The 22857-nt window shown below is 38.0% G+C and overlaps 1 protein-coding gene across 4 annotated transcripts in view; it reads right to left on the bottom strand.

The window, feature by feature from the left end:
- Window positions 1-21779, bottom strand: part of NFATC3 (nuclear factor of activated T cells 3) — a 183748-nt gene extending 161969 nt beyond the window's left edge. For 2 of the 4 annotated variants that reach the window (XM_036748730.1, XM_036748729.1), the window contains exon 1: window positions 21415-21764. In XM_036748730.1, the coding sequence (XP_036604625.1) occupies window positions 21415-21514 (100 nt within the window). In that variant the 5' untranslated portion in view covers window positions 21515-21764. Of the gene's footprint in view, window positions 1-21414 lie in introns of all 4 variants that reach the window. The other 2 variants (XM_036748728.1, XM_036748727.1) reach the window with 2 other exon arrangements.
- Between the last annotated feature and the right edge of the window lie 1078 nt (window positions 21780-22857).

Here is a 22857-nt window from a genome sequence, read left to right as displayed (position 1 = left end):
GAAGGGACTGTTTAGAGAGGTGGTGGGTTCCCCCTCCTTAGAGGTTATTGTGAGAATCAAATGAGAATATTTGTAAAGCACCTAGCACAATGCCAGGCACATAGTAAGTACTTAATAAATGCTTGTTTCTTTCTTTTCTTTTCAGTATGACAGTGGGGAATTTCTTTTGTGTATGGGCTGGACTAAATGTCCCTAAAATCTCATCCAAATCTCCAATTCTATGATCGTGATTAGGCTTATAACCTAACACATAACCTTCTGATTCTAAAATCTTAGTATCAGCCACTAGGGGGCCCCAGTTTAACATGCTGTGATGAGCACTGCCTCTCCTTGTCTTTGACATCAATCGGCTTCAAGCCTCTTTACTCAACTTTGTCTCTCTCTACTAACTTAATCAGTAATCATAAGTGACTAAAAAAAACAAGTACACGGGCAGTAGTCACAGTGAAACTAGAAGCAATCCGGGAGCCCATTTTTGTGGCATTAGTAACTGTTGCTCATTTATATTACATGTTAAGGTTTGCAATGCCTTCCTCACAACCACCAAGTTAAGAGAAGTATGGAAATCATCCCCATTGTACAAATAATTAAACTGAGGCTCAGAGAGGTTAAGTGACTTGCCCAATGTGCCAAAATGGTCAAAGGGGGATTCAAATCTAGGCTTCTGTTGACTCTAACCACAGTGCTGATTTCAGTGTACCATGCTACTATCAGAATCTGACAAGACAGTTTTTCTTTATTTTTCTGCAAGTTTGGAAAAAGACATTAAGTGAAATGAGAGTAATGAGATACCAAGCTGGCTAAACTAAGAGCTCTACCTAGAATGAAAGGACTAATTTCAAAAACACAAGAAATCTATATGCATGGCATCATGCCAGATAGTAGAGATACAAATCCAAAAACAGTCTTTCCCTTAAGGAACTTATATCATACGGAGGAATACAATCTACACACAGATAATACCAAATGTATACAAAAGTAATGAGAATAGTTTCAAGGAGAGAATACTAACAAATAGAATGGAACAGCAGAGGTCCTGCGTAGTGGATGGCTCCTGAGCTCAGCTCTGAAGAAAATTAATGATGCTAAGCAAATCGCAAGATTAAAAAGTAGATGAACTTAGTATAGCTAAAATCAAAAAGAAAATTAGATGATACGTTTTTCCTCTGTAAACATATTATGTGAAGAAGACAAAAGGTCAGAGGGCTACCCCAATCTACTCCCTTCCTTACTATCCCTCTATCATTAAATAAAAAGGAAAAGCTATTAAAAAGGGCAAAAAAAAAAATTAACTTTTTTTAAATCATCCCTCATGTTGGCCTTTTCTGAAAAATATTAAATGTGAACAGTTGATTAAAGTAAGTCCTATCTCTAATGAAAGAATACAAATCTAGACCACAATAGTGATGGTCAGATGAAGATGACCCTGATGTTAAAAACTATAGTTTAACATCGATATTTATAAAGATTAAGAGAATAAATCCATTTTCAAGCACTAATATGTTTAAGTGCAAATGGATGACAACAACCAATTTTCAGTTCTTAAAGGAATTGGTACTCAATTCAAATCCCACCTCTTCTGCTTACTGCCTGGGTTTCAGTTTCCTTCACACTAAAATGAAGGGGTTGAACTTGACAACACGGCCTCTCAGGGGGCCCAGGCATAAAATCCAAGAAAGTAAACTATTTACTAAAAAGTCGATGCAATTGAACATGACAAACATTTATTAAGTACTCACTCTATATGCATGGCATCACACCAGATAGTAGAGATACAAAGCCAAAAACAGTCTTTCCCTCAGGGAACTTCATACAGGGGAATACAATCTACACACAGATAATGCCAAATGTATACAAAAGTAATAAGAACAGTACTAACAGATAGAATGGAACAGCAGAGGTCTTGCATAGTGATGGCTCCTGAGCTCGGCTCTGAAGAAAATTAACCACACTAAGCACTAGAGGCAGTGAGGTTGCACAGAAGATAAGAGCACTGAGCCTGAAGTCAGGAAGGCCTCATTTCAAAACCAGTCTCAGACATCTACTGGGTGACCCTGGCCAAATCACTTAAACTTTATCTGCTTCAGTCTCTGCTATAAAATAGGGTAAACAACAGAATCCTCCTCCCAAGGTTGCTGTGAGAATCAAATGAGATCATAAATGTGAAGCACATTGCTTGGTACATCTGTACACATTATATAAATCCTACCTATTGTTATCACTCTCATTTTATTACTATTGCTAAGAGGTAAAGCTAAGGAAGTAGTGTATTCTGGACAGGGGAGAACACCTTGAAAAAGGCACCAAAGGTAGGAGATAGATCTGTCTGAATGGGTAACAGCAAGGTCTAACTATGAGTAAAAAAGGCAAGAAATATGAAGTAAGGGAAAGGTAGACTGGTGCCATATTGTGTATGTAGGGGATGAAAGAATCAGATCTGTATTTTAGAAATATCAACACAGGGGCAGCTAGGTGGTGCAGTGAGTAGAGCACCCGACCTGGAGTCAGGAGGACCTGAATTCAAATCCAGCCTCAGACACTTGACACACGTACTAGCTGTGTGACCTTGGGCAAGTCACTTAACCCCAACAAATTGCCCTGCCTTCCCCCCTCAAAAAAAATATCAACACAGCAGCTATGTGGATCATGGTAAACTAGAGATATCAAAGGACACATGAAGCCCCTATTTTCAAAAAAGGGAAGAGATCAGACTCTGAACACTACAAGTCAATGAGATGAACTTCAATTACTAGGAAAATATTAGAGATAGTGAGCAAGAAAGGGGAAAATAGTAACAGTATGGCTTAATTTAGGACAGGTAATGCCACTTAATATTCCCTGTTCTGACACAGATTAGGGGGGATGATGTACATATGGTTCACCTAGCTTTGAGCAAAGAATACAATAAAAGATCTCATACTATTTTTGTGGACAAAATGAAACAATGTGGACTGGATAATAATACAATTAGATGAATTAACAGAACTAACAGAATGGCCCTGACTCAAGGGGAAATCATAGATGTTTCAAGGTCAGGATTGTTAACGACAGGAGCATTTATGCTTGACCTTGTGTTGACTTTTTTTTAATCAATTACTTAGATAAAGGGCATAGATAAAATGCTCATCAAATATGCAAGAAACACCTGACTTGGGAGGGATAACAAACACAAGGTAGTACAGAGTACGGATCCAAAAAGCTCTCAACAAACTAGAGCAGGGCCAGCCTATGAGCATAGAAATTTACATAAATGCTTTAGTAAACGAAGCCTAGCTACTGCAGAGCTCTCACTAAAATGGCAAATCAAAATATATTGTCTATTGTTTCAATAAAAATCCAATATATGACAGCCCTGACCTAGAGCATTGAGTTACATGACAAAAACCAACAGGGATAAATGTAAACTCTTACACTTGCATTCAAAAAAATCAACTTCACAAGTATGGTAGAAAGCAGTTTGCCTGAAAAAAGATTTAGGAGTTTTGGTGGACTACAGGCTAAACGAATCAGCAGTGTGGTGTGGCAGTCAAAAGGCTAACAATATCTTGGGTTGGATTAAGGCATAGATTCCAGAAACTAAGAGATTAAAGTCCTTCTACCTTGCCCTGGTTAGGAAAATTACTTCTTCTGGGTCTGTTACTTCAGCTACATGAAATGAGAAGATTGGACTACATGGCCTGAGGCTTCTCAAGCTCTAAACCTATGATCCAATGACTACACCTAGAACACCATGCTCAGTTCTGGGTGCCACATTTTAGGAAGGACATTCATCAGCTGGAAGACTGTCCGAAAGAGGTCAAACAAGCTTGTTAATGGGCCTCAAGACAATTTTCTATGAGGATATTTAGCCTGGAAAAGAAAGGATCTATCACGCAGAAGGACTAAGATTTGTTTTGTTTGGACCTGGAGGGAAATCCAGGAATACAGGGTTGAAGTTATACTTGAGGTCAGGAAAAGACTAAAGAATTAGAGCTGTACAAAAGTGGAATTGGCAGACAGTATGAGGTGGTAGGTTCCATCTCATTGGGGTGGGGGTGGGGAAGTAAGGGTATAAAAAGTTAACAAATAATCAAATTATTAAAAAGGAAGATGTAGAAATGTAGAAGATGTCAGAAATGGCTTGAGATAGTAATTACTTCTAGCTGGGGTAAAGGGAAAAATCACTGAAAAAAATGGCAACCGAACTAGGCCTTAAAAGGGATGTCCACAATCAGAGATTTAGCTAAGGGATTAGAAAGTAGTACCTTCCAAGCATGGGGACAATGTGTGCAGAGAACGGAGAGGAAGGTGAGATTGGGAAACAATGAGTAGTAGTAGTCAAGTTTGCTCAAAGAATAAATAGAAGGAAGTACTATGAAATAAAGCTAGAAAAGTAATCTGAAAGAGCCAGAGTGGGTTTTGAAAGCTAAAATAAACGTATCTTACATTTAATAAGCAATGCTAAGAATTGCCGGAATAAGAAATTCCTCTACAAAATCTCTGACGAGTGGGTCCAGACTCTACTCATGGGTTTCAAGAGAGGAAAAACCTGGTACCTCCTGGGGTTACCCTTTTGGACTTCTCTTTTTAGTAAGTTTTCTCTGGCATCAAGTCTAAATTTACCTCTGTGCACTCTTTATCCACTGCTGCTAGTCCTTCACTCCAGTGTCAACAAATCTTAATCCCTCTACCACATACCCACCCCCTTCAAATAGTGGAACACTACTGTGTCTCACCACTCTTCTGTACTCCCTCCATTTTCTCTCTTCTCTCCACTAAACATCCCCACTTACTTCAACCTAACTTTATGGGACATTAGCTCAAGGGCCACTGCCACCTTGGCTGCCTCTTCTAAATGTTCCCCAGCTCACCAATGTCCTTCCTAAAATATGGCCCTCAAAGCTAAACAAAATGCTTCAGATACGATCTAACCAAGATATATATAATATACTGCTTCCTTATTCTTGGAAATTATTTCTCTCTTAATCCAATCTAAAATCACATTAGCTTTCTTGGTTGGAGTCTGTAGTCATCTAAACCCCTCCAGCTCTTATTCTGATGAATTTCCCATGCCTAAACTAGGACCGCAGTGGAAGGAGTGAAAAGGAAGGGGCTAATGGAAGAGCATTTCAGAGGGAGACTTGAAAAGACTTGGCAATTAAGTAGATATTGGGAGTAAAGAAGAAGATAGCATTAAGTTCACAAGGATGGGTGAATGGGAAAATGATGGCACTGTTAAAAGAAATTGGGAAATTAGAATGACGAAGGTTCAGATGGGTAAGATGAACTCAAAATTAAACATTAAAAGTTTGAGGTGCTGGCAAGATATCAAGGTGAAGCTGTTCAAAGGGCAGTTGGAAATGTGACATTAGCATTAAAGACAAAGGGCTCAAGACATGAGATACACACTTGGTAGCCATTCACAAATAGGCAATTATTGACATCATGAGAGTGGAAGAGATTGTGAAAAGAAAAAACAAAGAATCACCTTTTCAGAATTGCTGAATTTGACAGTTTTAAGATATCTAAGTAGCCATCTAGTCCAACTCATACACAAAAGGAATGCCCACCATTAATATGCCAGACATGTAACTAAGTCTCTAAGAGAGCAAGAAAAAACCCTGGGATAAAATTACATTTAGATAACAGAAGAATTAACCTGGAAAAGAAAAGGCTAAATCAAGACTTAATCATCTTTGGAGTGGCTAGATGGCACAGTAAATAGAGCACTGACCCTGTAGTCAGGAGGACCTGGGTTCAAATACAGCCTCAGACACTAGCTGTGTGACAAGTCACTTAATCCCAAATGCCACCCCCCTCCAAAAAAAAAAAGACTTCATTATCAAGACCCAATTCTCTGCATCCACAGAAGACCAAAAAAAAAAAAAAAGCTTAAAATGAAACAGAAGAGATTAACCAACTGCCATTCTGATAATCAGATTCATGTGCCAAGGAACATGAATAAAAAGCTGTGGAGTCTCCCCACTAGGGATTTTTTATAAAAAGTGGTTTTCTCATTTACCCACATAAAGGCTAGGGGATTAGCATCCAAGAGAGAGTTCAGGGCTTGGGATATGTGCTTGGTAGCCCTTTACATACAGCCAATCATTAAAATCATGAGAGGGTATGAGATTGATACTTGCCTTCCAACTAGCTAGTCTCAAGGCATCTTCAAGCTGTATCATCCTCAGATGCTATAAAATATACCAGTTTAGTTTTTCTTCTCCACTCTTACACACTACCTTTTATGTAGTCCTATACCAATCAGTACTTTCCTTTGAAACCTACCTAAAGACTAAGAATGTGGGGAGGGAAAATACATAACAGCCCCCAAAAGTATATATACTTTGCTGAACCTATCAATGAGAGACAGAGAATTAAAACTGTCATTATGAACTAAACCTCCCAATACCCACCAAACCTGATTAGTTGATCCTACTGAAGAGGTAGCAACTAATCAGAGGTCAGTACTTCCTCTAGCTGGCAGACAGGGCCTAATTTTCCCCCCTCCCAAAAATGATATGATAGCAGAAGGGTGAAGTGGAAGGCAGAGAAGAGGGAAAGAAAAAGATTAGGGAGTCAGCTACTCAACTATCCTTATGCTTGTGTCTTGAATGAGAGGGCTCTGGTGATGCTCTAAAGACAAAGAGGAGGGGAATCTAAACCATTACTGACCTTAATGAAGATGGAAAGCAGATTTAGGACAGATCAGATGATAAGACAGAAGGCAGAAAGGGCATGAGCACTATCTAAAGGAGGTGGTATACTCTTTCAATTAGTCAATAATCATTTTTTGATTAGTTTATCTTTTTATTTATACCATGGAATGGAATTATAAAAGTAATATGATATATAATCAATATAGTATCAATATAAAATTGAGTAGAATTAACTCAATCTAATAATGAAAAATAAAAAATTACAATTACAAAGTAATTTTAAATGGGAATTTCAAAGTTCTTCATATTTTAAATAAAAAGCTGAATCTCAAGATAATTGTTCAAAAAATAGTAGAAATGCTAAACAGATTCTACTACTACATTTTTTTCCTGAAATCATCTCTTGATTATTCTTGACAAAATGTTCAGAGCTTATCAAGTTAAAAAACTGTATACTACTTTCTAATGGCATGCCACAAAGAAAATATCAGTATAATGGACTGTATCTTATTTTATTCTATGTAATGCTTAGGTTAAACAAAAGTAGTAAAAGTCACAGGAAAAATAAAATTTGAACTACAGCAGCAACTATAGTAGTATAATTGTTATGTGAGTAAACATTTTTATTTGGTTATTTCACAGAATTCCTTTCCCTGAAATTCTTGTTCCTGATGTCTGCACTACAGATTTCTGTATTTCTATACCTGTTTAGGAATAGGTATGAAAGGGATAGAGGAAATAATGAAATCAGAAAAAAAAAAAATCAAGTCAAGCAGCTCTATTCTATAAGGAATGTAAGAACTTCTAGTACAGTCTATTTGGTTTCCTAATTATGAAAATACTTAAGGAGAAAAAGATATTATTAAAACTTCAATGAGACAGAGTCAACTGATTTTCTCTCACTAACTGTGCTTTGCTTCCTCATTTCAAAAATGTATGTGCCAATCCACCAACAAGGATGCCTCTTCAAAGACATATAATCACCACTCAGATAATTTACCCACTTCTGATGATGTGGCTCTATTTACTTTCAATCTTTTTTCCTTACCTAATAGCACAATACTAAAAACACTGCTTTCTCATCAAATGATCTTCTACAAAGAAAGTCATTTCACTTATTTTTTTTGAGTTCCAGTCAATAATCATTTATTAAACACCTGCTAAGCACTGGTGATAGAAAGACAAGACAATCCTTGCCCTCCAGGAGTTTACAATCTAATGAAGGAGAAAACAAGCAAACGAACGCATAACCAAAAATGCTATGTAAAGGATAAATGGGATATAATTATTAGAGGAAAGGCACAAGAATTAGAAAAGATGTCCTGTAGAAGGTGGGATTTTTAAGTGGAACTAGAAGGAAGCAAGGGAAGTCAGGAGGCAGAGATGAGAAGTGAAAATATTCTAGGCATGGAGGAAAGCCAGAGAAAATGTTTGGAGACAAGAGATGCAGTATTTTGTTCCTGGAACAGCAATGATGCCACTGTAACTGAATTGAAGAATACAAGGGGCAGAAGAAGTGGAGGCATCTATTATAGACAGTCTTCTCACGTTTAGCCACAAAAGGCAGCAAAGACATGAAACAATAGTTGGGGGGGACAGAAAGATCAAATGAGGGTATTTGAAGGATGTAGGTGACATGGACAAGTTTGTACATAGTAGAGAAGCAAACACTAGACACGAAGAAATTGAAGAGAAATGAGAGTGGAGATGATAAGAGGGTAATTTGTTGGAGGAAATAGGATTGAATGGGATCCACTTGTGCAGATAGAGGGGTTGACCTTGGCAAAGAGAAGGGTCATCTCATTGTGTGAGATAATAACAGAAGGCATCAGAATAATATGAGGAAGAGGGGAAAAGAGGGAACTCTTAGCAAATGGCCTTAATTTTTTTCAGTAAAATATGAAGTTCATGCTCTGGGCTGAGAGGATCAGAGAGGGAGCCATGGAAGGTGTGAGAAGGGATGAAAATGTTTGGAAGAGCCACTTCAGTGACAATGAGTTGATAAGGGAGATATAGAAGCAGAGTATAGCTAGTGCAGAAGTGATGAACTAGGAAAAGAACTGAAGGACTGAGGAAACTGAAGTCACAATGTGGACAAAGAGTCAGGAGAAGTGGAAAGTTAATAGATTATGATTTGATAAGAGAATTTTAGCATTCATGACATAGAAATGGTACATTTGTAGGTGATGGCAAGATCAAGGGTACGATCACCTTTGTGTGGGAAAGAGGTCTGGAGAAATGTAGATGATCTCTAAGAGTTTTTTATAGGGCATCAGAATTAGGAGGCAACTAGGAGGCAGAGTGGATAGAGTTATGTACTAGGAGTGAGGAAGATCTGAGTTCAAATTCTGCCTCAGACACTTACTAGCTGTGTGATCTGAGCCAAAGCACTTAATTTTTTTTTTGTCTTGGCTTCTTCATCTATAAAATGGGGATAATAATAACACCTTCAGTTGCTTTGAGGATAAAACAGGCACTCTGAAAACCTTAAAGTGCTATATAAATGCTAGCTATCATTATTTATTATTATTATTATTAGAGAGAGGAACTCACAAAATACTTCATTTCCAGTTAATTTAAAAGGCTCTGTAAGAAGCAATTTTTCAATGATCTTTTAATAATGACTAACAGCAAAGGTTAACTGAACAAGAAAAAGAACTATATGAAACAGCACAAATATAGGCAATGTGATATCATGGACAGAACACTGGTCAATTTGAGATACCTGAATTAAAATCCCAGCTCTGCCTAGCTACATGTCATTTACTCTCTCTGGGACTCAACTTCCTCTTCCCTAAAGTAAAGATGTCTGGACTAGATCAGCTATAAAGATCCATGATCAAAGCATCTTATGCATTAAACTGTTAAGAAGACTTTTTTTATGTTAAATTCAATGCTGTCCAGGCTGTAGAGAAATACACACTCCTTTACACTGCTGATATAACAATGAAGAGGCACAATCTTTTTGGAAAGCAGTATTAACAGTATACAATCAAAGCTTCAAAACTGTTCATACTCTTTGAGCCACCCACTTGATCTCACTAGTAGGCCCTAAGAATGTTTAACAAAGGAGACAGAGACCTATGTATAAAAAAAAAATTCATAGCAGCACCATTAGTTAAAGCAAAAAAAAAAGGTAGAAACAACCCAAGTATAACATTTAGGGAATTGCTGAACCATATGTGCCATAAGAAATTACAAATGTAAAGAATATAAATATGGAAAAATATATGAAATGATGAAGACTGAAGAAGGCAAAATGAAAATATACATCACAATTATGATGTAAAGACAGCAAAGCAACAAAATCTGAAAATACATAAAATAATGTTCAGAAGGAAAGGAAGAAAACATTTTATTCCATACCTACTATGTGCCAGGCACTATGCTAAGCACTTTACCAACAGTATCTCATTTGATCATCACAACAACCCTGCAAAGTAGGTGCTATTATTATCCCATTTTATACTTGAGGAAATCAAGGCAGAGAGAGGTTAAGTGACTTGCCCATGGTCATATAGCTAGTGTCTGAGGCCACATTTGAATTCAGGTCTTCCTGACTCTAGGACTCACACTCCATCCACTATACCACCTAGCTGCTCCAGGATACATAAAAGCAAAGGGTATCTTTTTTAAATTAATATTTACCTTTAAAAATTGTGATCTGGTTTTGTTAGAGGCAATACGGCACACTAGAGAGAAAGCTGGCCTTGAACTACAGAGACCTGATTCAAGTCCTGCCTCTGATATACAATGTAACTATAGGCAAGTCACAAACTCCAGGAGTTCCAGGCAAATCTCTAAATACTGTCAGCATCATGGTCAGTCAATAAGCATTTATTAAGTGCTTACCATGTGCCATGCACTGAATTAATTGCTAGAGATACAAAGAAAGGCAAAACGAACTCTCTGCTCTCAAGAAGCTTACAACCTAATAGAGAAGGGAGTTTTCTATATAGAATCACAGGTCACCTTTTAAAAAGCAAATTATAAATAGTGGAGTTTATCATTTTGTGTGCAAAGAGTTTTTATTTTTGAGTGGCCAATGTTACTAAGTTTAGAATGCATTTTAAAGAAATATGTTACAAGCACTGTGGCATAGTTACAAGGTGTTAGGCCTGGAACCAGGCAGACCTGCTCCAGTTTTAATTCCACTTCTGACACTTATGAGCTGTGTGACCAAGGTAAATCACTTAATTTTTATTGTGCCTTGGAAAGCTCCCTAGGACTTATCTCCCAAAACAGGGTAGTCCAACCTTAAGTTTTTATTGAATAGACAATATATTTTGATTTGCCGTTTTAGTGGGAGTTCTGTGGTAGCTCGGTAAATTTCTATGCTTGTAGGCGGGCCGCCTCCCTGTCCTAAACCATAGATGAGCTGCAATCTGTATTCTGACCTTGATGGAAAGAGTCCCAACACTGGTGAAATCACAGATGGTTCATGTAACTGCATTTAATAAGAAAAATAAAATCTCAATGATCTAAAAAGATAAAAACAGTTTACTGACAGATGGGTAGAATGTAAATAAAAAGCAGGAGAGCAGGTAGAAAAATAAAGATTTAAGACATAGTAAAGGCACTTTGAAACATAGACTTTTATTTATATCTCTTACATTTCCCCTACATCCCTCCCCTTCCCCTTCGCAATTCCCTTATAATAAAGATTTTAAAACAAATCCCCCCCCCAAAATCTAGCAAAACTGACAAATACATCCAAAAGAAAATCTGACACTATATATATATGCATGTATATATATGCGCATATATACATACACACATACATACACATGATATTCCACATGTTTGGACCTGATAAGTACATAAAAAACCAAAACTTGAATATATATATATATATGAACCTCATAAATAAATCAAAATCCCCCCCAAAAAAAACCTTACTCTGTGTGTGTACATATGTGCATATGTATGTATGTGTGATATTCCACAAGTGTGTACCCCCTGCCTCTGGAATGGAGCTAGGGAAAGATGAGAACGGCACCTGTTAACAGCTGGTAGGAATTTGGTCCTGATGAACCAACCAGAATCAAGGTGGCCTTGTGACAGCAACTTTCAAAGGTAAACATGAACAACTATAGAGAAAATAACAGTCCAAATGAGACAAAAGATTTAAACTAAGGCCTTAAGTCTCAAGAATAAAGGAGAAAACAGATACTTTTCAGCAAACAGTATCAGAATTAAACATGATAGGCTAAACAGATCTTAAAAACAATGACATTTATAATACAAATTAAGATTTACAAAGCAATTTTCTCCTAACTTTCCTGTAAAGTAGGTAGTACAAATGTTACCCTCATTTTTCAACTAAAGAAAGTGAGATTCCAAGCAGTTAAGTGTTTTATGATTTGTGATTTCTTTTTTTTTTTTTTGAGAGGGGAAGGCAGGGCAATTGGGGTTAAGTGACTTGCAAGGTCACACAGCTAGTGTGTCAAGTGTTTGAGGCTGGATTTGAACTTAGGTTCTCCTGACTCCAGGGCTGGTGCTCTACTCACTTTGCCACCTAGCTGCCCCCAGTTAAGTGTTTTGCCTAAGATAACAAAGCCAGTAAGCTACCTGAGGCAGGACTCTTTGTAAGCCTCTTGAACCCAAGTGCAGCCACCTCCACTGAGCCTCTACAAAATGGTATAAACTAAAGGGTAAGTGAAAGAGGGAAGACACATAACACAGATAGCAGGAAAATGTTATAACCCCAGTCTCCCAAAGGAAGTAATACTATTTAAGAGGTTATAGGCAGATGAGACATTCACTAAATATTCTGATGTTGCAATAATAAAAATAATATAGTACCTTAAATGTATGTATCACATCTTTTTTCTCCTCCAATGCGCTTTCATACATGACCTACTAACACAACAAAAATTAAAGCATTGCTTTTCCTAGTACTGCATACGGTTCCTCATCAATGGGAAAACCTAAAAAACTGATGCTGTTTGCTTCAAAAATTCACCAACTGAAAATATATTTATCTTCATTGTTCCTGATTTTATTCTTTTGCCTCTCATAAGAGACACCAAAACATCCATCTGAATAATCTTACAACTCTGACAAACGAAAACTAGTCTTGTACCTCAAAGCAACGGTCTAGTTTCAGAGGATCATAAAAGATAATTCAAACAATGCCATTAATCCATAATTCTATCCTCATATACAGATACCTTCTGATAGATCAATTTACAAGCAACTTAGAGGAAAAATAAAAATATAAATGTTTGAAAAATGTTTTCTCCATCTCAGTACCAATACGTGGGCAGTTTAGGCAAGTAAAGCACTAAACTGTAAACCAGTATTTTCTCCCCTACCGAAAGAACCAAACCTACAACCATACAGATATACACATAAGTACAATATCTAAGCAACCTGTGTTACTATATACTTCTACCACTACTCATACCTATACCCCCAATTCCAATACTGACACAGTAAGATTTCAAAATGAATGAGAACTGGATTTTGTAAACATGTGCCTTGCTTATTTCTTTACTACATACTTAACAAGCCAATAAGAATTATACTCAACTTGACATTTTACTATCTTAAATAGTAGGGTAGAATGAGTATTTTTCCTATACTAATCTTGGAACTTGATTTTAAAAGGGCTTGGGCAGTTAGCAAAAATCTACTTAAAAGTCCTTTACAATAAATATTTTCCAAACACAGTCTAATGAAAAACATACACTTAAGTACAAGTCACATGCTGTTAGCAAAAATACTTTGAGCATTGCTTGTTCTATTGAAAAACTCTTTTTTTTTTTTTAAGGTGCTCACCTTCAGCATTTTCTCTTACAAACAACAATCAACAATGGACGAGTCCTGCTGTAAAAGATTTCAAATTAAACCAATTTTATACCTGATTTAACTAGTATAAAACCAGTAAGACTAATAAAAATTCAACAAAACATTAAAAAAAAGTCATTTACAGTATTTTCTCACACACACACACACACACTCTCTCTCTCTCTCTCTCTCTCTCTCTCTCTGCCTCACCTGTTGTTGTGGCACAAAGCATATTGATACTATCCAGTTATATTTGAAAATAAACCCTGGAAGTTACTTCTCCAGTTTACTTGGGATTTTGCTGGCTTTCCTAAATTTGCAATTCCCTTTCAGGCAGTGATACCAAGATACTCAACTACTGTGACAGTAATTAAGTTTCAGCTTCTGGTAGGTTGTCAATTCATAATGCAGACTAAATCTTACAAATTCTGCCAGTCTACAAGAGTCTGACCACTCAGGCAGGTGAGAACTGAGCAATAAAATCATATAAACACCACACAAATACTAAAAACAGATGCAAATCTATGTGAAGTCAGTAAAATGATGGCTTGTTCAAAAGCTTGCTCCTGCTTGTGATTCTCCTAAGCTACACTGATCATTTCACTCATCTTAAATTCCACTGTCATTTGAACCTCACATGGCGTGCCTGGGCAAATTTGATGACTTGGATGTTGTTTTAGAGGCCAGGCTTTCTGCCAACTCTGCTACGTCTATTCCCCTGACCCATCAGAGCAGCTTTAGACAACACCTCCCTTATTTATGTTACTGCTGTGAACAGTCAAACTGCTGCTTACTATCAAATGAGACCCAACCTACTCATGTTTCTCACATCTTTAAGAGCAATACTATTGACTCTTACACCCCTCCCTTACTTAAAACTAAATACTGTAATGAAGAATCATTTGTCACTCCACTAGCAAAATTAAAAATAATTTCCTTCACAATTTTTCTAATCCACATAATCTGAACAAAATTCTTTGTAAAACACTGCAATTTGATATTGCAGTTTTATTACTATCTCCAGCAATGTAAAATAATTTTAAAATACCTTACCAAAAGTGATAACTATTTACTGCTTCGCCAAAAAAAAAAAATAAAAACAAATCAGGATCTTTAATGTACATTTAATCAGAAACAGATGGATACCGTCAGAACCAATAGAATTTGGCCAAAATAAATTCTAACTGAAGAATGCTAAATTATTTCTTGAGCCTGAAATTTTTTATTTCTCTTACGATACTAAATCAATTTCTTGCATTTAAGGTACAATTCTTACTAAAGACAAAGTCTTAGTTGTTGAAACATACATGATAAAGGTTTTAACGTTAAGACATCTAATATAATTGTAACCTCAGTACACGGTGAGCTACTTCCTGGGAAAAAATGCCAAAGTATTCCTTCTATAATCTGGCAAAGGAAAAAGTCAAAGAAAGAATTGAGTTAACAGTTCTAATTACGATGAGGTTTTTTTAACTTGCAGCATGAGATGCTTCAAAGGCAGTTCTCCCCCAATATTCACAGATAGAAAGCCATAACACCGATACAAATTTAGGTTACTCCTTTTACTAATTTATGCTAATTATCAAGGTGGACCTAGATCGCCACAGATAAAATTTTTTAATAAAAATTAAATTCTTCCTAGTGAAACTTACAAAGCCTAATTTATATAGTCTACCTTCATTCAACCTCAGGAGGCTTTGCACATATGATCTAATATGTATATAATGAACTGTACAAACACATCATTAAGTTTCTACAGAAAAGAAGTTTAAAAAGTTATCTTTCTCCCTGCCAGAGGAATTGATCTTTATAACCTGAGGCAGCTAGGTGCCCAAGTGGATAGAGTACTGGACCTATAGTCAGAAAGACCTTAGTTCAAATTCAACCTCAGACACCTGCTTTCACTCAACCACCATTTGCCTCAGTTTTCGCAAGTGTAAAATGGGGACAATGACAGCACCTGGATCCCAGGGTTTTTGTGAGGAGCAAATGAGATAATCTTGATAAAGCACTTAGCACAGTGCCTGACACAGGTACTATATCATTCATAATTCCATGCTTACTAAGATTTGCACATGTAAGCAACATTAAACTTCATCTACACAACAGTTTAGCTGGGCAAATATTCTTTATTTTTTAATACGTTTTGATATTTTGTTTTTACACTACCTAATTTCCCAATGTATCCCTCTCTCCACTTCCCTTCCAAAGGGTCATCATCCCTTATAACAAAAAATTTAAAAACAGAAAACAAAATTTAACCAAAGCAATTCCTATTTCTGCAAAGAAGGAGGTACGTATTCTTTAAAAAAAATTAACAAGCAAAACGCTAATAAATCATTACTGCTTATAGCTAGAGGCTCATGATGGAAGAGAAAAATGAAACTTACATCAAAAAATCAAAATGGAATTAAAAGGGCTAAACACAAGAAATCGAGTATTTCAAAGCATGCAAGATTTTAAATTGGATATATTCATAACCACTTGTGTCACCTTCCCCATCTGTTTGTTTAAAGCAAAAGATGCAGTGGTAAGGAAAAGGTTTTAGTATCATTTAAAGAAAATGTTAAAAGCCCTACATGTAAATAATCCAAAAACTGACACAGGTAAAACAAAGTTACTACATGATGAGTGAAAAAAAAAAAACTTCTTAGGGCTAATATTATTTTCATTCTCTGAAGAACAAGAATTATAAAAATAAAGAAATAATGAAAACAAAAATTTCCTTCAACATTCCATTACAAGGAATGTAGTTTTTGATAGCACAGTTTTTGATAGACTATGTCAAACTGCCTACCATTTTCAGAAGAGAGGAGGTGAGGGAGGAAAGTAGGGAGAAAATTTGGAACTCAGAATCTTGTAAAAACGAATGCTAAAAATTTTATTGACATGTAAATGTGGAAAAAATATAATATTAAACTTAGGGGGAAAAAGGAATGTATTTTTGAGGGGGAAGAGGATAGCCCCTAAGTATATGCTTACAATAAATAATTTTTTCACATCTCACCAAAAATGTGCCAGGCCAATTTTTTTTTTAAAGAAATAGTAAATGGGGAAATTGCAGAATCAAAAGAGCCCCCTAATATTGGCAACTTCTTTAGTAATTTTAATTTAGATCAAAAAATTCAATATTTAGGCCTGGTAAAACAAATAGCAAATTAGCCAGAAGAAAAAAATATTGAATCTGCATGTTCAGAGAATAAAACACAAAAATAAAGATAATGAAATGTCAAACTAAATTAGAGCCAGAAAGATTAAGTTAACAAAAATTCATCAAGGAAGCTGACCTTTGAAATGAATAAATCATGTTATCCACACTATTACTAAGGACTAATGAATTACATTTTTTTAAGTTTCCTACTTAGTATTTGAAGTGTGGTACTTGAAAGCTAGGTCTAAGATTTTAAAAAAGGGAAAAGATAATGCAAATTTAAAACCAAAGGAGCTGCTTAATTCAGTTTGGACCTTACATTATTATAAATCTAGGGAGCTAGTAAGCTTTTGCAAGAAAGCACTGATTCTCTTTTAATTTCAAGCAGCTTCAGTTAGTAAAACAACCACCTTGAAATAGCAAAGATAAAAAGTGTTCATGTGTATATATTTATATGTGTGTATACTTATATTTTTGTATGGCTAAAAAGAGTTCAAAGAAATATTAGACTATGATAAACATTTGTATTCTAACAATGTTAAGACAGAAATTTAGCCCTTTGGTTTCTCCTCCCAATTTTTAAAGGCCCACTTATAAAAGGTACCAAAATAAACGTAAGCAAGAAGCCTTAAAGCAAACTTAAGCAAGGGCTTCTCAGAGGAACAGAAATCTCCTTTTCCATGTGTTATGATTAACACTCTAATTAGAGAACAAATGAAGATTCAGTTGTGGTAAAGGCCCCTCAAACCTTTAACAAGATCTAAAACCACACTAGCCCATCAGACAGACTAGGATGTGCTCAAACAGTACACATCTTCTGTAACTTGACAAACTGGGACAAATGGAGCCTACTAAAAAAAACAAAAAATTTTTCATCAAATTCCTCTCTGTTTATAACAAGCCTATGTGCTTAAAGGAAAGAAGAAGGAATATTTAACAACAAAAACTAACAATACCGTAACTGAATCCTAGAAACTGTTATGGCTCAATTTATGAGACAAGTTCATCCTAAAGGCAGTAACTCACTTTTGGTTATTTCAAATCATAATTCAAAGCTCAAAATGATGAACACCAAAATAAATGTTGATTTCAGGTGCAAATAAACTTTAATCCCTGAATTTCTTAACTGTTTCTTTTGACATTAAATCTAAAGTGCCCAAAGAATGGAAGAGGGTTTCACTTAATGACGTACAATGACTTTGTACAGGTCACTATGCCCCTGTGAGCATCTTCTACCTCTTAACATACTATGATTGTTCATGATTCTTGGAATAAATCTTAACATACTCTAAAATCATAACTATCTCGAAATATATGTTGTACCGAAACACACAATAAGGATATCTTATGCCACAATTCCAAATGGATATGCATTCTGAAAATTAAAAGCCATGCCGTAAGAAAAGTTAAAGAATGGAAGGATCTTACCTTTTACAATTATGGATAAAGATTTGTCATCAATCACAAAACAGAAATCATATTATAATCGAAATTATATTAATTTTTTCCTAATTTAATATTTTATTTTCCCCCAATTACATGTAAAAACAATTTTTAATAATTGGGTTTTTTTTTATTTTTAGGTTCAAATTCTCTCCCTCCCTCCCCACTCCTCATTGAGAAGGAAAGAATTTTATACAAGTCATACATGTGCAGTCATGCAAAACATAACAATTAATTTTTTAAAGCTTTTGGACACTCCAAAAAAAGTAATGATGCTAAAATCAGAGAGTAAGGCTTGGGGAGAAAATCTTTCCATTAAATAGCTAACAAATGCCTAGCTTAGTAAAGGTTTGAAATAAGTATATTAAGATATATTCCCCCACAGATGTGGTCAAAGAGTATTAACAGTTTTCACACCAAAAAAATAGTAACTATCATGAAAATTAGAATAACCATAAAATAACCCCTCATGTCCATCAAACTAGCAAAGATGTTAAAATATGGGAAGCTCTGCCCATTGAATCAGGGAAGGCAGAATTGTGAATGGTTCAACTGCTCTGGATAATAATTTGGAATTATGCAAGGAAAGTTCCTAAATGTTCATACCCTTCACCCTAGCCATCTCAATATCAGATCCATCAATAATACTAAAAGTATGCCCCCAAGGAGGTTACAAAAACAAAAAACAAAATCTTATGCACAAAAGTGTTTATAGAAATATCATTTGTAATGACAAAAAAGGAAAAACCCAAGAAAGTGATCAATGATTGTGGAATGACAGAACAAATAATGGAAGATGAATGTAATCGCATACATATACGTGGTGTATACGTATGCCATAAGGCATGACGAATATGAAGAATCTAGAGGAAATATAGAAAGCCTTGTACAAAGTGATACAGAAATAAAAGAATATACATGATAACTGCAACAATATAAATAAACTCAAAATGAAGATATAACAAAATTGTGGTCAAGTATAACCTTCACTGTTCGTATCATAATTGCAAAATGCATCCTCCTTTGCTGTTAAAAAAAAATTAGTAACTTCCACGGAATGTCCTTTGCAAAGGGGATTGTTTAGAAGTATCTGCTGTCAAAACAAAATATATTAATAATTTTTAAAAATAAAAAGAATAAAATATATCTCAGGGTTCTCCCCTTACAATCAGGAAAATTGTATTTTCAGAAACAATGAATGAATACACAATAAACTTTTAGCTTATTCACTATCTTTTTTTGGCATAAACAGATAAAAGAGAGCTTTCTACACAGAATAGGTATATTGACAAATAATATTTATTTTTAAATGCTTGCTGCCAGGAATCACAGAATTTAGAGCTGGAAGAAATCAAAGATCAAGTTCTTGCTTCTGTAATAAAACTGCTTAACTCCAATTACCTATGAAAATCTAAGTATACTTTGAGTTGAAACTGCTTACTATTACAAAGCCTAGGTATTTAGCAATGCAGATAAAAAATGATCAAAATAACAATTGTTCCCAAGCACAATCTACTATGTAGTCTAAAGAGCTACTACAATTCTGATATATTTATGTAAATTTAATTCCAAAATGACAATAATCAAGTAGTTTATTTCAAAACTCCCACTAACTCAGCTTGCTGTAAGTCTCATTTTATACCATTCAAATGCACATTTAAGAAGCCTAATTAAAGGTTTACCACAGGATTCCAAGGTAGGTCACAAGAGCACTCACTTAAGCAGTTTCCATCTAAAGCTGGTCAGTCCACCTTACAACTACTACAGGAGATTTTGAGTAATGCACTGGTATCTCCTCTTCCAAAATCCTTTTAAACTAGCAAACTGGTTATAGTAGAAATGTGCCTTTCAAAATGAATTTTTTTCTCGTGGAAAAACAGCTAACTATTCTCAGAACATTTGAGCAAAATCTTAAAGAATAACTTCCAAAATATTTTGCCTTATTAATACCAACTTAATACCCCTTCAGAACACTTTTGCTTTTTGTTTATCCTTTCAAGTAAACTTGGTCTAGATTTACATAAATCTGTAATATGAAAGCTATTAACAATTCTCATTTATTTGGCAGAACTAAATACAAATTTCACCAACATGTTCACAAATTACTAAATATCCCAACTCTATGAAGCAAAATAAACAATGTACTTCCCCAAAAAAGCAGAAATTTTCAAAGGATATTCTCACTAATTTCTCAGCAATATGCTTCACCCCAAAAAAGTAGGGAAGACTAACTATTCTCAGCAGGGCCAACAAAACAGCATTTAAAATCTGTTCCTAATCTTGCATTTGTTTTACCAAACGGCATCCCAAATTGAAGTGTTAATCGTTTCCTTTCAAGTTTCAGCATTTGTTACTTCCACATCAGTAACGTTCATTTATGTTTTCTCTTATTCCACTTTGGGCTTTGATTGAAATATAAAAACCGCGGATAACTACTACTATGCTATGGAAATTATTAATGACTTTTACAGTAGTTTTTCATTCCATTCCACAACTTTCTGCCAAGGGTAAATTTATTAAGAAAAAGATGTCATCCGTCCTCCCCCAATGGCACACACAGCATTCAAGACTGAAGCAGGAGAAGCAGATTTGTGTGTCTGATAAATCGCTGAAAACCTCTGACACAATTACTCCAAATCGAACAGTAGGAACAAGATACAGAAAAAGAACCTAGGGGTTCGTGGCCTTAAGATGAAAGTGGCCTTAGATAATTGATCCGATTTCCACCCCTTCGTTTTTCAGGTGAGGAAACTGAGGCCAGGAGAGGCTAAGCGGTTTGTCCAAGGTCCCACAGAGACGCCGCTCGGTCCGTCAGACGGCTCCCAAATGCAATGCCCCTTCCGCGGCACCACTGGGGGGGTTTGCTAAACACCGATCCTTAGGGTGGTAATTAACACACGGGCATCGCAACCTCTTATTCACGCGTGAAACGTTTCAACTACAAGCAACAAATGCACGTTTACCATCTGCACGCCGCGGGGCGGGCAGGGAGATCCCGGGGTGCAAGGGCTAGCAGGAGCCGGGGAGCATGGCGGGGGTTAACGCTCCTCCAGCCCCTCCTCCTTAGATACATGCACACACACCCCAATAGTAAAACCATGCCCTAAACACACACACCCCACGCAGCGCACACACGCTGCCCCCCCCCCGCCCCACTATCTCCTCCAGTCAGCCATGCCCCCCTCCCTCTCTTCCCCTCCCCCGCCCGTCTCCGTCTCTTCTCAATCTCTCTTTCTCTGTCTCTCTCAGGCGCTGCCCCGCACCCGTCCCTTCCTCGGCCCCTCCGAGGACCGCGCAGGCTCCCCGGCCGGGCCCCGTGGGCAGGCCCCGGAGGGGGTGGGTGGGTCGAGGAGGCCCGGGGCGGGGGGGGAGGTTCGGGGGCGCCCTCACCTGCGGGCCCCGGGGGCGGGGGTGGCGGCGGCTGCCCGTCCTCCCCGAAAATTAGTTTGAAGTCGAAGTCGTCGTGGGCGCCGCAGTTTGCAGTAGTCATCGGCGTGGCCGGGGACTCGCAGCAACAGCGGCGGCGGCGCCTCCTTCTCCTCAGGCGGCGGAGGCTAGGCTCGGCTTCGCCTCAGCGCCGCTTCACGCCGGGCTCCGCCGCAAACTTCCCGGCCTCGTCCAGGCCTCCGGCCTGCTGCCTGTCAGCGCAAGGGAGTGAGGGAGCGAGTGAGCGCGGCCGCCCCTCAGCTGGGCCGCCTCCGCCTCCAACCGCCACCCGCCCCCCAACCGCCGCCTACACCACCGCCGCCGCTGCCGCCGCCGCTGGGCGCGCTCCCGCCCCTACAACCCCGCGCCGGCGCGCGCACGGCCGGGGGCGGGGGGAGGGCGCCCCCGCTCCGCCCACCCTATTGGCCACCGGCACGGCGTTCGGGCCCCTCGGGCTCCGCCCTCTTTTTCTGCTCTTGACTGAACCCGCGTGACTCGAGGCCCCTGAGGGGCAAGGGACAGAGTGGGGGAAGGAGGAAGGGGAAGGGGTGGGGGGGAACGAGGGGAGGAAGCCACGTGATCCCAAAAAAACGTAGAGATAGCGCTACCTGCCGGGAGTTGTAGTTCTGGGCCCGCGGAGGTCCCGGAAAGCACCGTGGTACTCAGCGTCTCCGCCTACCTAATCCCCAAGACTGAAAGGCTCCGAACCCAAGAGGCGAACAAGTCGGCTCCCAACTCCGGGAAAGATGAGAGAAGGGAAGTAAACTGCCCCTTATTGGAGGAGAGTCCGCCAACTGCCAATGGGAGAAGAGAACCCGCCTTATTGGGTGCGCAGCCTGCTCCTGATTGGACGAGGCGGGATACGGGCGGTACCGAATGACCCCCGGGCTCTTGAGTGGGGAGAGAGGCTGGTAGAGCCACCTGGGTCCTAGGAGTTAGGGAAGGAAAGAGCGGCCTCGGCCCCTAAGCTTGGATCGCGCCTCTCGCTGGTTTTGTGAGAACTGGGAGTCTGGAGACTGCGGCATGTCCCCTCCGTCTCTGGCTGCTCTTCACGCTTTGCATAACCCTGGCTTAATTAGAGGACTTGGACCCTCTGACCACACACAGGGAAAGAAAATCCTGACATTCTGGTGGATCATTTCCTTTAGACTGTAAACTCCCTGAGGGCAGGCACGATTTGGCTCTTTGTATTCGTAGCGCTTAGAGAAGTGCCCAGCACCTAGCGGGTGCTTTAATAGACCTTTGCTGCCTGACCGACAGCATGCATGATGCTCCACATGGGACCTCATGTAAATAAATAAATGCACGCTGTCACCCGACCCACTGTGACACAAGGCTTGAGCTCTTGATCTACTCATCCCAATCCCCTGCCAAGCACCCCCTCCCCAGCCCCCTCAAAGCCACCAT

The sequence above is a fragment of the Trichosurus vulpecula genome, chromosome 3 (assembly GCF_011100635.1).
Source record: "Trichosurus vulpecula isolate mTriVul1 chromosome 3, mTriVul1.pri, whole genome shotgun sequence".
Taxonomy (NCBI): domain Eukaryota; kingdom Metazoa; phylum Chordata; class Mammalia; order Diprotodontia; family Phalangeridae; genus Trichosurus; species Trichosurus vulpecula.
This window is presented reverse-complemented; position numbering and strand designations above follow the sequence as displayed.